Source organism: Coturnix japonica, chromosome 4, assembly GCF_001577835.2.
Source record: "Coturnix japonica isolate 7356 chromosome 4, Coturnix japonica 2.1, whole genome shotgun sequence".
NCBI classification, from domain to species: Eukaryota; Metazoa; Chordata; class Aves; order Galliformes; family Phasianidae; genus Coturnix; species Coturnix japonica.
This window is the reverse complement of record NC_029519.1, coordinates 34,902,117-34,918,602: the sequence shown is the minus strand read 5'-3', so window position 1 is coordinate 34,918,602 and position 16,486 is coordinate 34,902,117. Positions and strand designations below refer to the sequence as shown.

At 43.7% G+C, this 16,486-nt stretch overlaps 1 protein-coding gene across 3 annotated transcripts in view; it reads right to left on the bottom strand.

Annotated features, from left to right (window-relative positions):
* Nucleotides 1-15,656, bottom strand: part of ACSL1 (acyl-CoA synthetase long chain family member 1) — a 34,258-nt gene extending 18,602 nt beyond the window's left edge. Inside the window, exons 1-5 of one of the 3 annotated variants that reach the window (XM_015861383.2) lie at nt 15,070-15,291; nt 14,611-14,719; nt 6,282-6,509; nt 1,198-1,312; nt 750-814 (exon numbers count right to left, since the gene is read on the bottom strand). In XM_015861383.2, the coding sequence (XP_015716869.1) occupies nt 750-814; nt 1,198-1,312; nt 6,282-6,479 (378 nt within the window). In that variant the 5' untranslated portion in view covers nt 6,480-6,509; nt 14,611-14,719; nt 15,070-15,291. Of the gene's footprint in view, nt 1-749; nt 815-1,197; nt 1,313-6,281; nt 6,510-14,610; nt 14,720-15,069; nt 15,292-15,536 lie in introns of those variants that run through there. The other 2 variants (XM_015861382.2, XM_015861384.2) reach the window with 2 other exon arrangements.
* Nucleotides 15,657-16,486: the final 830 nt, after the last annotated feature.

The window sequence follows — 16,486 nt, the reverse complement described above, 5'->3', positions numbered from 1 at the left end:
ATTACCCGAGCCCATATAAGTCACTTGCCTCAACCAGAAATGCTTTGCTAATGTGGCTGTACCAAACAGATGCCCAGTAAAATCACCTTGGAAAGTCACCTCTGCTATCTACTCAAGGTCTTTAAGTGACCCTAGCAGTATGCACTAAATAAAGCTTATGTAAATTTTGAAGACATCAGCTTACTAAATCAGGAATAGCCTGATAGTGCAGAGCTGTTCAAGTTTAGCATGATGATATATTTTTGAAGACATATTTTTAGTGATGACAAAGCAGCAGCGTGCTCATAGGTAGAAGTACATCTGTTAGCACTCTATAATAATGTGCCCTTCAGCACTCCAGAGACGGGCAGTCAGGAAGCACAGGTAACATTCATAGGAAGGGCCCTTTCTACTGTAAAAGCAGTAGCAGTCTGAGTCCTTGAGTACCACTTTAAAGCCATAGCCCTTTACAGGCAGCATCCAAATTCTAAGCAATTCAGCAGCTAGACTGCAAAGATGAGACAAAAACATTCAGGAATGAAACATTAAGTAAATTAAGTGCAGGAGGTGGTGTTCTTCCCCTTGTATTATTTTTGAGGCTTTTATTTTTTTTAAAGATACTCTATTAGAAACTAAAAATCTTCCCATAATGGTTTGATACCAATTTAAGAACACACAAATAATTAAGACTGCATACTGCAACTGGATGTTGCACCAATAGTATCAGTTCTAGATCTCCTTTTACTTCCTAAGTGAGAAAGAATACTTACCTCTTTATAGGAGATCCACTCATATGGCTGGTTTGGTTTTCTAACACCTAGACATGGACCATTATCTAAAAACAATAATAAAAAAGGTTACACAAAATGCAACCCCTGCCTGTCTTGATACTACATTACACATCCACCAGCATTAAGCTGACATCCTGAGATTCTTTGCAGATACCTTCTGAAGGCAAGTGGGTTTTATTTTTTATTTTTGGAGGAAGCAGGGAAGGAAGCCCGAGAAGGATACATGGGTAACAAGGCACTGACTTCATTCACACAACCCTGTTTTTCAGAAGAAGTCATAATTGGATTTTGCTAGATAGCTCACATTCAGTATATTTATCTTACTGCTAGGTAGACACTCCCCACTCTCCAATCCCAACTGCATTTCAAGAGCTCAGACCTTAAGCTCCTAACATCATTGATAATAAGCATTTTAAATTCAACTTACTGGATACATGTAGCCCCCTCTGGAAGATATCATAGACTGTTCTCACATCATCATAGTAGCAAGTTATCAGTTCATCACTGTTAAGGAGAGAGGACCTTCGTGCATGCTCTTCACCCTGTGAAAACCAGTGAGGAAAGTTAGACTCCATCATGGACAAACAAGACATTCTGAAGGAAACAGAAGCTTACTATCCATCTTAACATTTTCGCTATGAGCCCTGGTAAATTCTTTGGGAGAACTTCACCACCAGGTAGAGATCTCCCCTGGCCATCAGTGAAGTATGGCAGATTTCTCCCTACATTACCACAGATGTGTCAGGCAAAATTATCTTCATCTACATAAGACAGCACAGAACAAGGTTAAGTACCACAAAATGCCTTTTGACACTGGTTACTCTTGGCAGGACTTTTCTTTGGGGATGTTACTCCAACCCTCCCAATCTCAATTGGAACATCCTAGCTGTGTTACAACTGAGATCTTAATCTCCAACTAGTAATTTTCCAGTCACTTTTAGAAATCAACCATGCTTTCAAAAGCTAAATATTTTAGGCATGATCAGCATGACTTCAAAACAAGTGGTATCATAAGTAAAATGCTTCATACCAGATAAAAAATGAGTTCAGAAAGTCATTTCCTGACCTGCTACAGGCATTTATGTTAATACCACAATTTTTCAGCAGATGAGCATTTGCATATGCTGTCAGTTGTAGCCTAAAAGAACTGAATAATTTCAACATAGTCCATTTTGTGGTGGCAGATTAAATAACCTCATTTTATACCAACTGAAGTTGCACAAATTGCAGTTATGCAAGTACTAGTAGACACTCAGATGACAGATGCAGATTCTTAACAGAGTACAGCTGGTTAAACAGTTTCAAGCACGCATTACTAAAAATCCTCTTTAGAAGTGGTTGCTGTGAAAGAGACAGGAGTTGACCAAGAGGTCTTGGACTACCTGAATCTATGTTTGTGTTGTGATATGGTGGATGGTGTCAAAAGGCCAGTCATGTATAGTCATTGACACTTCCTAGGCTAAGATTTAGTTTTTATTTTCAAAGTACCCTCCAAGACCAGAGAACATCTACTTTTATATAAACTAGAAAAACATAGGTCCATCTGCAGAGACATAGGTTTGTATGTCATATCACACACACCTGGAAAGAAGCTAACACAGTAGCAGTGCACCAGAGACAGAAAAACATTTTAAACACAAAAACAAGTCTAACTTGTTTTAGAAAAGCTATGTGTAATGCAGTTCTTGCCACTCCTTTGACTGTAAGCAGAAGCATACACCAAGCATGGCCCAGAACAAATTAATGACTGGCTTACCTCTAAACACTCATACATCAGAAATTCAAGAGCTCACTTGCCCTCACACTAGTGCCTACTCTATAGGAAATGACATCTCTGTCCAGAAAGAAGATGCAGGACTGCTTGTTTTATTTCACTTGTTAAGCAGACCGTGGATAACCAAGATCAGCTTCTATGCTTCCCAGTTTCACCACCTCTTGTGTCAGCCAGAGGAAGATCATGCCACAAAGTTCATAATCAGAGTCTCACTGTAGATGTCACTGCATCTATGGCATAATGTATTGGCATCACATTAGAGGCAGTACAATTCACACATCAGGCAAAATACCACACCCTAAGCCATTCCTCAGCAACGGACAAGAAATGTTTTCTTCTAATCAGAGCTTGTACTGTTAAGCTCACACATCTTATTACTTAGAACTACAAAAGCAGTTTTCACAGGGCCATCATCAGACAGCACACTGCTTAGATTCAGGGCCGACTGCATTGTTCCTTTTTAAAAGGGAACATTAGAAAAATTATAACAGACTACTATTGAAACAAACCATCAGTTTCAAGTTTTACCAGTAAAGGGAAGCACAACCAACAGAAGGTCCTGCTTACTTGATTCCTCCTCCCAAAGCAAAGTAAAATTAATTCAAAGATTGCTGGAAATCTAGTTTCCACTGAGGAATACAGTTGCTTGTGAGACAACGAGAGGTTTTTTTTGTGAGTTTAATGATAGTCATTTATTAAGCAGCATCATAGTATTGGTCTAGTTTTGGTTTAGAGGTCCTTATCCAGAATATTTGTGCAATCATTAGGCAAGGGTTTGTTCACAGCAAGCTTTCCTAAGAAGCACCTCTGCTTGAACAGGTCCTAAAAAGAAATAATAATAAATCAAATATCCAGACCTCAGGACCAGAATCTTTGGCTGATCTCAAATGCTATTTGAATGAGACCCAGAGGCACCTAGCATGGAGGGAATTGCTCAAAAAGGTTCTCAATTTCCAAGTGTTCTTAAGGAGCCAAAAACAACAGGCTTTTCACTAATGCTGAGAACAGCCTTGGGTTACTTGCTAAGGCAGCATTTCAGGCTGTCACAATACTGATCCATTATGCATTAAGTTGCACAAGCTGAAAGTTATGCCTTGGCATGGGTTTGAAATAGGTACATCTGAAGTAAACAGGTTTATTCTATATCAGAGGTATATCTTAAACAGGTATTCACAATCACACTGTTAGGAAAGCCCTATTAAGGCACAGAACTTCTTGTATAGACCATTTAAAATGAGCATTACTGCCAAAACATACTGTTGTCAACTGTGCTTTAGAGCACAAAGCCCACTTTCTATTTTCCTAAGGAAAAATGTACTGGTAAGTGATACTTAAGTCGCAAACACTAAGGCCTCATTGCTAGCATCATTATTGCACCAAAATTCTTAATATGCTGCACAATTCAGCCTGAGTCTCAGCAATACAGTCTGATAATAGTTACCTATAACTACTCTTAATTAAATCTTGCCTTCCTTTCTACAGCTGACAGATTCAAGTGGATCCTGAGAAACTTTCACTTATATCTCTGAAGAGACTTTCCTGAAAAAAAGATCAAATCAGGAGCTCTGAAAGCAGGTTTTATGTCAGTGAAGTGGAACTGCAGCAAGTATACTTCTAGGACTGCTCTGCATGTATTTTGATGGACATTAGTCTAGAAGAAAGCAGATACTATCAGCAACTCTGTACTCATATTCAGCTCAGCATACAACCACAGTGCTGGCTCAGGGTCAGTTAGAATAGGTTACTGGATGCTGACCTACTAAATCAAAGTTCTTCAGAGGCTGGAAGTGACCTGGAACAGCAATAAATTGAATGTTTTTAGCTTCTCAGGAGAAGAAAGTTTTTATCATCAGAACATACAGAAGCACTATACCAATCACTGACTTCACTTAACCTCATTAAAGACCAGAAAACAATACATAGAATTAAAAAGAATATTTGTAATTCGAAGATTTTAACCAATAATGAACGGGTAAATTTGATACTAAAAAAAAAAAAAAAAGAGGGGAATAGTGTTCTGCTCCACTTTTTGAAGTAGATAGCATTATATTGTGAAGGGTTTTATCTGAACTGTCAAGCTAAACTGGACAGATTTTGGTTATGTCAACATATTAAAATTTGAGCTCTTTATCCCCAAAACATGCTAATACCTTCAGCTGTTCTCCACTTAATACTCATGAGTCATTTATTGATGCATTTTTGGAAGGGGCAGTAAAAAGTAATGCTGCTCTACCTACCTTACTCTGATCAGAGCAGATGTTAATCAGCACAACATAGATAACTGAATTAAATATTTCATTGAGGTCACATAGTAAAGAACAAAACAATTTTTATCATAGAATTTGGCAACAAAAAGCAGTTTAGCTTGAAGAAGTAGTGAGCTGCACTTGCTGGCTAGTCTCAAGCATAAACATTTGTCACTGGTTTTATAGTCAGTTTAGAGCCACTGTTCCACTACCTTCCAATGCTAAACTCCCAGTCCGCTACTGATATAATCTCCACTGAGTAATAAGGCATTCCACAGCTGGAGAACATTCATGATAGTTTACTGCTGCCACTAAAACATGCTGTTCCATAAGACTATTCCCCACAGTGTCTAAACAGCTGCTATCCAGATTAGGAAAAGTCACCAGAAGTGAGTTCTAGTTTCTGGATCCTTATATATACATGCACCAAAGAGATTTTTGTAGCTATCTCCTCAGATCACATTTTTGCCTCCCCTTTGTCTTTTGTAATTCTAACAGCAGATCATTACTTACAATGTTTTCCCTATAGTAAAGAGAGCAATGCATTAGCTCACCAGCAAACCATATGAAAAAAAAATTAAGAACTAAACAGCTACTAAATAAGCTTCTGGATGGAGGGACCAGCTAAGACTTCCTTCTTGAGTTCCAGTATCATATACTACAGAGAAAGAAATGCCCAATTTGAGGCTACGACAGGAGTCTGTTTCGCTAAAGCCCATGAAAGCTTACATGCAAAAAATTTAAACTACTGCCATATTTGTTTACATTATTTTACCATCACTGCTACTCTTAAGCTTAAGAAGTTACATAATTGCCTTTGACACAGAATCTGCCCTAATGGGACACCTTGGTTGCAAGCACATAAGAAAAATCCACAAGTGGTGTTTCTGAAGAATGCAAGAAATGCAAACAACCTGTCGTCCTTGTATTCCTACATAAGGTAAGCATCTCACTTGGAGATCTCAACCATGCAATACTATCTCCTGCCTTCAAGAAAGGGAAAAACCACACAGGGAAACTGATGACTGCTGCTCACAAAACAACCACATAATCAATTGTCTATATGTGCTTCTGAGTAATCGTCAGGCTGCTTTGATATCAAATTTCAACATTGAACACCACTGAACTGCAACACTGTGTCTCTGAAATCAGAATACAAAACTAAGCTAACCTCTCTAGAAATTATTACATGATTGCTTTAATTTCAGCTTACTCTATGGCTGGGGTGTCTTGGCAGGACTCACGTTTCCACAGATCATTTCAGGACAGCTAGTACCCTCTTGATGCTTGTAACTTAATATAAAGTCTCATCTGTCTGCTATTATAAGCTAGATATTGTAGTAGAAGAGTATTAGTCCAGTAAGTATACCCCAGCATACATAATCTGACCCCAACATTTAAGTTAATAGGTCACCACCTAAACACACAGTGAAGCGAGAACAACTCTACCAGTTTTAACATTCACGAGGTTCTATATCAGATGACACTTACCTCTACTTCCACAGACTGCATTGCTAAGTCACACGGTGGCTTTAATGCTTTTGGTCTCGTTGCATACCAGTAGGTTGTGAGGGCTGCGAAAGCACCAAAACCCACCAAGGTATTTGTCGGAAGGGTGCGCACATACTGCCTGACATCCACGAGTTCAGGAATCCGCATATGCCTAAACAAGTCGTGTGCTTGCATCATGGCTCAGTGCAGTTGTCCCAGTGCTGGAACCTGTCGACACAAGAAAAATTGTACAGATTTGAAGTTGTTTTGATTCACTCCTGTGGCAGAGTAACGTATGCTCCATCCTACTAGCTTCTCCCTGTCAAAAAGATTTTATCTGCCACTAAGCAGACAATATCTTTAGAACTCTGTAATGGAATTACGTAAACAAGCAATTTTAGGTTCAGAAAAATCAGGTAAGACTGACAGGAGGCAATTTCTGGCTTTAAGATCATTTAAAATACACCGCATGTTATCACTTTTTTTTTGAAGGGCAGCATTTCACAAATGGTAAATATTTACTGGTAGAGTAGCTGTACTACAAGGCTGCTTTTACAAGTGTCAAACAGGACTCCAGGGAGGGAGGCAGGGCTGTTAGCTTTCCTGCACCAGCCAACAGAGAGCACCCTAACCCTGCAGGATCCTCTACCTCTGAAGACCTGTCAAATAACCTCTCCTTTTCCAGTCTCCCTTCAGTCACACACAGAAAACTCTGCTAAAAAGCTCATGGAAGGCATCTCCCTATGGCTGCACTATGCTGGCCAGCTTCCCATTTCTCTCGGTGTCACACCAGCAGTTTATTGTCGGCCACAAAGCAGAACAAAGCGGCATGCAAGGAGCAGCAGCATCAACAAGCACAGGAAGCACGTTTTGCTCGTCATGTCCATACAGAGAGCTCAGGAGAGGCAACTCCCAGCCCGTGCCTGACATGCATATTCCACAGCGAGAACCAGCCATGGAAAAAAGCATTGCTGCCAGCTCAGCTGGTGCCCTCCTCCACAGCCAAGGTCCCCGGGGACGTCTGTCACATGCCACCAGCTCCTGCCCACTAGGTTAGAGGTGAGCAGCAGGCAGATGACAACCCACACCAATGGCAGCCATCACCTGCCACACCAGGGACAGAGTGGGCAGCAGAACTGCCTTGTCCTGTATCCAACCTGCTTCTTCAAGAAAAGAGATGCTTTTGTTTGGCTCATTTTGGCTGAGCCACATCAGACAGCAAAGCAAAAATGTCCACAGAACATCAGATGTGCCTGAATAGCTCAGGAGCACTGTGAAACAATACGCTGCTACAGGGCAAGAGTGTAGGAAGCCAGAATTAAATGCATATTCTAACCAACTATACCAGGTCGAGATTTCTCATTTCTATAGGGGACAAAAAATCTCAAGATTACAATCTATTGTTGAAATCTTCATTACTATCATCAGTTATTCAACTAGGCACCAGAGGATTCATCTGATCCATAAAGACTAACCAATATTTGGACTCAGATTTGCTACAGCCAGCAAAAAAGAAGCCATAAAACAGTTCAAAGGGCCCACAGTTTCATAATGCTAGAAGGACAGTCTGAAATCAGGTCACAGATAGGAGCAGTGTTAGGATGGGATTGATGCCATCTCTGGGCAGGCCCCAGAGCTCCCAGGCCAGCAGGCACTGCCCTCCTCTCTTCCTCACTTGTGTCTGTGACTGTACCACAAGGCACCCTGTACAGCACCACAGAATCACAGAATGACCCGGGTTGGAAGGGACCTCAAGGATCATGTAGTTCCAACCCCCCTGCCTGGCAGGGCCACCAAACACACACCTTTACTAGATCAGGTTGCCCAGGGCCCTGTCCAACCCGGTCTTGAACACCTCCAAGGACGGGGCATCCACAGCCTCCCTGGGCAGCCTGTTCCAGGGCCTAACCACTCTCCTAGTGAAGAACTTCCCCCTAACATCCAACCTAAATCTTCCCTCTTTTAACTTAAAACCATTTCCCCTTGTCCACCACTACATTAGTTACCTTTCCATTATCTGCACTGTGACACACAGCCTTTGGGTATGGCCTGCTGCAACACAGCAAGCTGTAGTATTGGAAGGTAAAGAAGAGCAAAGTATATTGAAAAGTATCTGTCTTCCTTTAGCATAGGAAAAGTAATCAATTACTGTCTCAATAATTAGGACTATACACCACAGCTTTTTATGCATGAGATCATGTTCATTTGCATCACAGGCATAGAACCTCCCTCTGAAGTACGAGATATACATAGATGAACAATAAGAAAAGACTTTCCAACATGGAAAGCATAGCCTACAAGTTAATACTAGATATCCTATTAGGATTAGCATATTAGCACTATGCTATCAAATCAGAAAAAGAGGGGGCTATAATGGAAGGGCTAAGAGCAGGCTTCACTCTTTCCTCCCCAAGCCTCCCTACAAACACCTCTGTCTTAAAAACTGATACTTGCTTCCCCTGTGCATTAGTCATGTGCCCTGCATACATACTGCATAATTCACAAATGCAGCATAGTTTGAGAATTATTCTTTCCAAAGGCTGTTGCGTCATTATAGTTACCAAGAATAGAAGTGAACGTGCTCACTTCATTCATATACAAGTCCCAGCGCAACCAAGAAGCTGGCATAAGTTTAGACCAGGTAAAGAAAAAGCATCACCACTTTCAATTTCCATAGCCAGTTGTTTGTAGAGCAATTTACAACATATAATATTCTTGAGCAGCTATATCAGAATTCCAGTTACATAACGTATTTTACTGCTTATGTTTATCTCAAAGGAAACTCTTTATTACACCTCCTGCTTTATCAGCACAAAAAGATTAGGAAGTTTTCAGCCAGACTAAGCAATTCCTACCTTTGACACTACCTGCTGGGTCATACCAACTCTTGGTTTCTATAAGGCAAACTCAGATGCAAGAAGGAGAATGTATTCCAAACATATGCAGCTGAATACGCACCTCAAAAAAAGGTCAAAGTTTTCAGTGCCCTTCTTTGTAATTACTGAGCTCAGGTCCCAGTCACATCAGACATCCAAGGCCTTCCCCATGAACAGAGGAAGCACGTTAAAGCCGTTATATCTAGATACAAATGTATTCTCAGCGGAGCTATGACTGGCCTTCAGTCCTGTTTGAAAAGGAAGGGCCCAGCTATGTTTGATTATTCAAGACAAGAGGCTAGCAACACTTTATACAATCCACTCTGCTACTTTAACCCTCCAACACTAATTAATAAGACACACTTCCAATGATGCAGCCCAATCATGGCTGGGCACCCCTAATTGCCACCTATGGATCTCCACATTTCTGGACTTCAAGCTTTCCTTCCACGTTTCACTTCAACCATAAAAAAACTAATAGAATGAACAGTAAGTTATTAACTTCAGCTGCAAAATCAGCACAGATCATCCACTTGGAGAAAAGTACTTTGAACTTCTTGGCAGTGGGATACCTAACACAGAGGCAAAGTTGTATGTACAAGGCCAACAAGATACACTGACAAGCAGCATTCTTTCCTACAAATGCAACTATTGCATTTGCTCCTTATCCAGGTGGAGTCTGGACTACAGACAGACTCCAGAACCAGGCCCTGATGGAAAACATAGTGACTGTGTGTCACGGCTGGAAGTGTGACAAAGGAAGTAAAGCCAGAATGAAAAGTACCAGTCTGTGATCCTCAAGTTGTTACATGCAGCAGAAGACATGGAATAGAAAGGACAACATCCGAGCAGCTCATAAACACTTCTTCCTTGATACAACCAGTAGAGCTTGGCTAGTTTGGTTTTAGTTAGGAGACAATACCAGATACCTGTAAGTGGTTTTAATAACAGTGAGGATTAACCATGTCAGAGGTAATTACCTGTCCCCTCCAGCAATAGCAGTTCCCCAAACAGCCCTGAAAGCATCCCTCCAAACCGATCCTACAATTCAGCCTGAGTTCTGCACAGCTCACACAAAGCAAGCTCTCTGTGTATATGCACAGCCCGCAGCACCCCAGGCCCATTCTTTACAGTGGAGCCAGTATCTCAAGGCAACAACCCAAGTTGGCAGCTCTCGGCCGTTCTTTGCTGCTCCTACTCGCAGCACACAATGGGCTATTTACAGAGGGCACCAGCCTGCCTATTGTCCATCCATAGCCAGACATCGTTCGAGTGCAACGGAAGAACAGGAGAGCAGCCGTCAGCTTCTACAGTGACAAGAAAACAACCCCAAGAGCCAATGGCCTTCTCCCCTCTACCCTAACACTGAGAGCACACCAGCACTGGGGTGGCCTGTGACAAAAGCAAGCTTTCCACACAGTAGAGAAGGAGCAGCCACACCATTTTTAGAGCCTCTTACAGACAGAAAGGCAGCTTAATCATAGAATGGCCTGGGTTGAAAATGGCTTCAAAGATCATCCAGCTTCAGCCCTCTGCAGAGTCACCACCCACCAGACCAGGCTGCCCAGAGCCACATCCAGCCTGGCCTTGAATGCCTCCAGGGATGGGGCATCCACAACCTCCTTGGGCAACCTGTTCCAGTGCTTCACCACCCTCTGTGTAAAAAAACTTCCTTCTAATATCTAACCTAAATCTCTCATCCTAGTTTAAAACCTTCCCCCCTTGTCCTATTCACTCTCAATCCATGTAAACAGCCAATCCCCCTCCTGTTCATACACTCTCTTCAAGTACTGGCAGGCCACAATGAAATCTCCCCAGTCTTCTGCAAGCTAAACAAGCCCAGTTCCCTCAACCTTTCTTCATAGGAGAAGTGCTCCAGTAATTCAGAGTTTCTCACCATTATCAGTATAGCCCTAAAACATTCTCACTATGAAATGCTGAAATAGGTGATCGGCCTCCCATATATCCTTTAGTTAGCCTCAAAGCTACTGAGCATTATCTTGTTTTTCTTACTGCTACAGGTTACACCACAGAGATCCCAACATATCCATAATACTGAAGTTCTTCACCACTCATCCTTCATAATTCTAATCTCATGGTGCAATTCGTAATCATCTTAAATTTGATTCAGTTCAGCTGGCCCCAGATGCACGTTCCTACACCCCTTTTGGTCAGGGACTAACCTGACAGTGCAGTCACATCAAGAGATGGTCTAGCAGGAAGGCCTTTCATAGGTTAGTACCTATGACAGCTCTCAGCTAGATCAGCTTTTGTTCATCTTGAAGACCAGATAGTCATTAATTCCTAGAAGCATCACAGCTGGGAAAAGCAAGGGCAGCTGTAATATTAAACCTTAAGCATGCAACTCTAAATGCTGCCTGCAAGCGCTCCCAGGTTTCTCTCCCTACCCTGCAGTCAAGGCAGTACGTTGGATGAAGTCTCACAGCTACCTGTGTCAGAGCCCAGCTGTAACCAGCAGGGAAACCACAAGCACCCTTTAGGCACAGCAAAGGAGCACAGGTAATTAAGACCTGAAGGGAATTTCTCAGTTGAAGTCTCCTTTAACAGAAATACTACAGTAAGAGGTCTCCTGTGGTGCTGCATCTCAACATGTGACTTAACATGTTAACTTTGTCCTCAGCCACAAAGGACTTCTCCAAACAAAAATACTATTGAACCAGAGCAAAGTTCCATCAGCTGTTCTGCCTTCCTTCTCCCTCTCTACTTTTCTAATTAGAACTCATCTTACCCAGAATCACCTCAATGATTCAGCCAGCCTACAGAGCTATAAACCCCACTTTTAAGCAGCTAGCCATCAGATTCGCTTTCCTGCAACAGTGAAGAGGAAAGAACCAAGAAGTTAGTGAGGTACCCATCCCTCACACAGAGGGGAAGCAGCAGGTCCCTAATATTCACACCTCACATTTCCCCTCACCCATCCCAACTCACAGCCTCTTACCTCTCACATCCCCTGGTCTGGCTCAGAGCAAACACCAGCATCACACAGTGCTTCAGGCTGGCTCTGCTGGCTCAGCCTTATGCAATGAAGATGACTGCAAGGGAGCCGCCTGCAAGTTGGTTTCAGCCCTGTGTGGCAGGACCTGCTCACTTAATAAGTTGTAACTGAAGCAATGAAAACTGCTGCAACCTAGAAGCATTACATGTGACCTTGATGAGTGAAGGCTCTGTCCCCCACCAAGTAAAGCTACTGCCCTGTCCTCAGGCATTTGGCTACAATCCTCCTGCTATCAAATGGAACAACACCTGTATTCCCACCCTTTAGTGTTGTCCAACAAGAAACCTGAGCACACAGCAGGAAGGTCACTAAAGTTCAAGTACAGAAACCAAGTGGATTCCCATCATCTGGTTCATTGTCTTGGGTGCAGTTGGCATCCTTCAGCAGCACTCAGTAACATTATGTATCACGGAAATCTGTACTTCACTAAAACTTGAGACAATGACCAACTTAAGTGTTCCCTTTGATCTGCACTTACATGCTCAGAACAGGTCACTGAGCAATCTTATTTTCCCACCTTCAGTGATCACAAAAGATGCTTACAAATATATGTAGAAGCCTGAATTACTCTCCCTGCTAGACGTGCATCCCTAAGGCTCAAGCTTTATATCACAGCACTGTGTTCACTTATCTCAATCCAAACACAGTTCAGATGACAATCACAGAATGACCTGGGTTGGAAGGGACCTCAAGGATCATGTAGTTCCAACCCCCCTGCCTGGCAGGGCCACCAAACATACATATTTACTAGATCAATCATTCTGCAGAGGCAATTGCTCTGAGCAGGCAGCTTTCTGGGGGCATTAACAACTCAACTGCACCAACTTACTCCTGCTACTTGTCCCAGGAGCACGACCATTGAGAATACCCTGCGTGCACATCAAGTGCTCATGTGAGACTGTACAGTAACAGGTTTTTATTCATCCTTCTGTCATCTGACATAGCAAAGGGCAACCTGGATCCGGCACACTTAAGCCAGGCTGCATCACACCAGATAATGTTTACATTCAAAGAAAGTTTAAAAATAAACAGAACTGGTAACACTGAGGCCAGGCATATCAGTAAGTACCCAGTAGAAGTAGTTGGTTCAGAGTGATCTCCCAGTGCTAGTGCCATAAGAAAGCTATGCCAAGCCAAGAAATTAATATTTTGCTATTATACTTTCAACTCCACGGATAAGTAACTCCTAACTCAAAAGGCAGCAGGGACTGCAGCAGCCTTTGTGTTCTCATGTATCCTTGTTTCAGGCTGGATCTGCAGAAATGCAAGCCCCCAGCCTGCAGGCAGGGTTCAGGCTGCCGCCTGCAAAGGTCAGTACTATACAGCACTGCTTCCTTCAGTCACGCAGCATAGTAAACTCCCACACAAAGCCATTTTCCAGTGGTCAAACCACCTCCCCTCCTATTAATGAGGACTTCTGAGGCATTACCACTGTTTATATTTTAGCAAAATGTAAGAAATTGTGCATTTCCACTTATAATTTAGCACAGTAGGAAAACAGAACAGAGCTGCCAGCTTCATATCAGACTACCAGAACTCCAATTTATTTCACTACATACACCCTTCACTGTATTTCCCAACAGAGAGAATCTGTCCCTCTGTTGCACATTTGAAAGATCTGATGTCTTCAACCTTACTCGAGTCCACCCATCCCCAGTCATTTGCATTACAAATATTTGTACAAAGCAAACAAAAACCAAAATGAACACTTTGTGTTCCATTGCTCACATCAGTTAAAACATCTTGGAGGGAAAATAGAGGAGTTCATGCCTTCTCACTGGAGACTAATGCATCCAAACACACACACCTTCATCTCTAAAAATTCAATGTATAATTAATTTGCAGTAGAGTGATCAGGAAGGACAGTCAATTATAGAGACTTTACTCAAAGAAACAGAAGAATTACTTACCCAAATAATAGCTATTTTAAAACCTTTCTTTCCTTCCATTTGAATCACTGCTTTTGTTTGTCCACTGATACCAACCTTGTGCCTGACCTTGAAGCAAAAGGCTACTTGGGGGCTTTCTTCAAGAACTGCTGACCTACTTCCAGACTCAAGCTGGCCAATTTGTAGTTGTAAAATGCACCAACCAACTTTAGAAGCTGCCTTTTGAATTCAATATAATCACTGCAGCCCTCAGAATAGACTAAGGCCACATGCTTGAGACCTTGAATTGAGTACACAAGCTACTTGTAACTACAAGCTTTAGACCCTGCCCACCCCCAATCAGCTACTAATTTGTTTTTTTTTATTCCAATTAAAAAAAGCCAAATATTGGTGGAGTTAAAGAATCAGTCAGCAACTGTATAATTCCATAAGGAACTCTGTATTTAGTTCTCTGCATTATTAGTAATGCTATTATTAATAAAAGATTTTTTTCCCTTTAAGCTTAATGCCTTCTCACACTTCAAACTTCTTGATCCAAGAAATCTGACCTGAATCTCTTGATCTGAGAAACTTCAGGTCTCAAGTCCAAGGGCACGTTCCAAAGAGCGGAGGTGAACACAAATGCTACCAGGCTGCCTGAGGAGACAGCCCTGTTCCCTGTAAAGCAATGTGGTAAAAATAAGCTGTTACCACATGGTTTAACTCTTGCCTGGGCACAAGCACAGCAGCACGAGGCTCCAGCAGCAGTTACTTTGGGTGCCACTGCTTTCTCTCACAGCCCTGGCCACCTTATCTCTCACACCAGCCCAATGGAGGCCAGCACTCAGATGGGCAGCCGGGTCCACAAGTGCTTTGCTAACACCCCAGCCGGCTCACACACGTGCCCTTTAGAGAAACAGAAGGCTCCAAGTGTCGCCAGTCCTGTTCAACAGGAACAAGAAATGTATGCACCTCAGAACAAAAGCATCGTTCAACTCGGTTAAATCCCTGTAGCACCGTATTCCTACCTCACAGGGAAAGGAGGCCTGCAAAGCCAAAGTCACTCAGCCTTCCATTTTAGGCCAGTTTGCCTCACACTACGTGCTTAGAAAGGAGAAAAAACAAACACGTTATTTCAATAGCACTCCCGCAAGCACGGCCTCCTCCACACGGGCAAGACGAGGGCCGCCGACGGGGCACAGGCTGCAATCCGCGTCGTGCCGGCCCGCACGGCGCTGGCCCCCAGGCTGCCTCCGCAAGGGCACCGACCGCTCCGCCGCCAGCCGGGCGGCCAACAGCCCAGCCGGCACGCCCCGGCCGGCTGACAGCCCGCCGACCCGGCCTCGAGCCGGGGGGCAGAAACGTGCCAGGGCCCGGCAGGCCCCGCCGCGACCACCCGCCCGAGCAGCCCGCGGCCCCGACAGCCGCCAGCCCCTCGGCCGGGCCCGCGGCCTCCTCGTCCCCCGCCCCGGTAGCACCGCCGAGCCCCGCTCACCTCCGACAGCAACGGCAACAACGCACAGAGCTGTGCGCGGCTTTCCCGGCGCCGCCCTATTTAAGCGGAGCACGGCGGGAGCGGCGTGTGCGTGTGGCGAGCCCGCCCCTCCGCCCTCACCGCCCCCCGGCGGGCGCTAAGGCCAATCCCTGCCTCCTGCCTCCTGCACCGGGCCTGGGGCCAGCGCTGCCTGCGATCACGGCCTGCACAGCAATGCCTGCAGCTCTGCACAGCGATGAAAGCTGCAGAAACCTGGTGGCATTGCTGCTGTGTGTGGGCACCGCCGCAGAGGACAAATAACAAAGTGTACGCACTACAGGGTGCACCCCTGGATACCTGACAGATCCCTCATACCTGACCAAAGGTGACAGCTTGTGAGGGAAATGTTTCCTTAAAGTTCTGCAAATGACACTTCACCCGGTACAATTCTGCTGCAAAGATGCACGTTTTGTGAAGAAAGCAGTCAAAAGGGACACTGAGCTGGTGGCGGTCACAAGAATCATGTTACCCAACCCTAAATATTGCTTGTGAGGGGACTGTGTTGACTAGAATGTGGGGTCATTTCGGCAAGCGCTGAGAGCTGTCCTGGTTTGGCTGCATGCCTCATGAGCCCACTTGATTGGTAAATCATCAACCCAAATCTCAAAGTTCCACTGCTCTGTACATGTTCTATTGCCCTGGTTTTTACCCTCTGGTGTTTAATGGGTTACCTGGGTTATTTTAGGGGGAGGGAGGTTAAGACTACACGCATTCCTTTACATACATAATATTTGGTAAAGTATTGGAGGTTCTTTTATTTGTGTAAAGACAACCCCTGTTATCCTGGTGCTCCAGCTTTTACTGGAGTACAGCAGGAAGGAGACATCCCGTGAGATGGAAGTGTGACAGAAGGACAGGGCCTGAGTTCACTTCTTAGTGAGGAAAGGAGAAGCATACTGTGAATCAGCCCA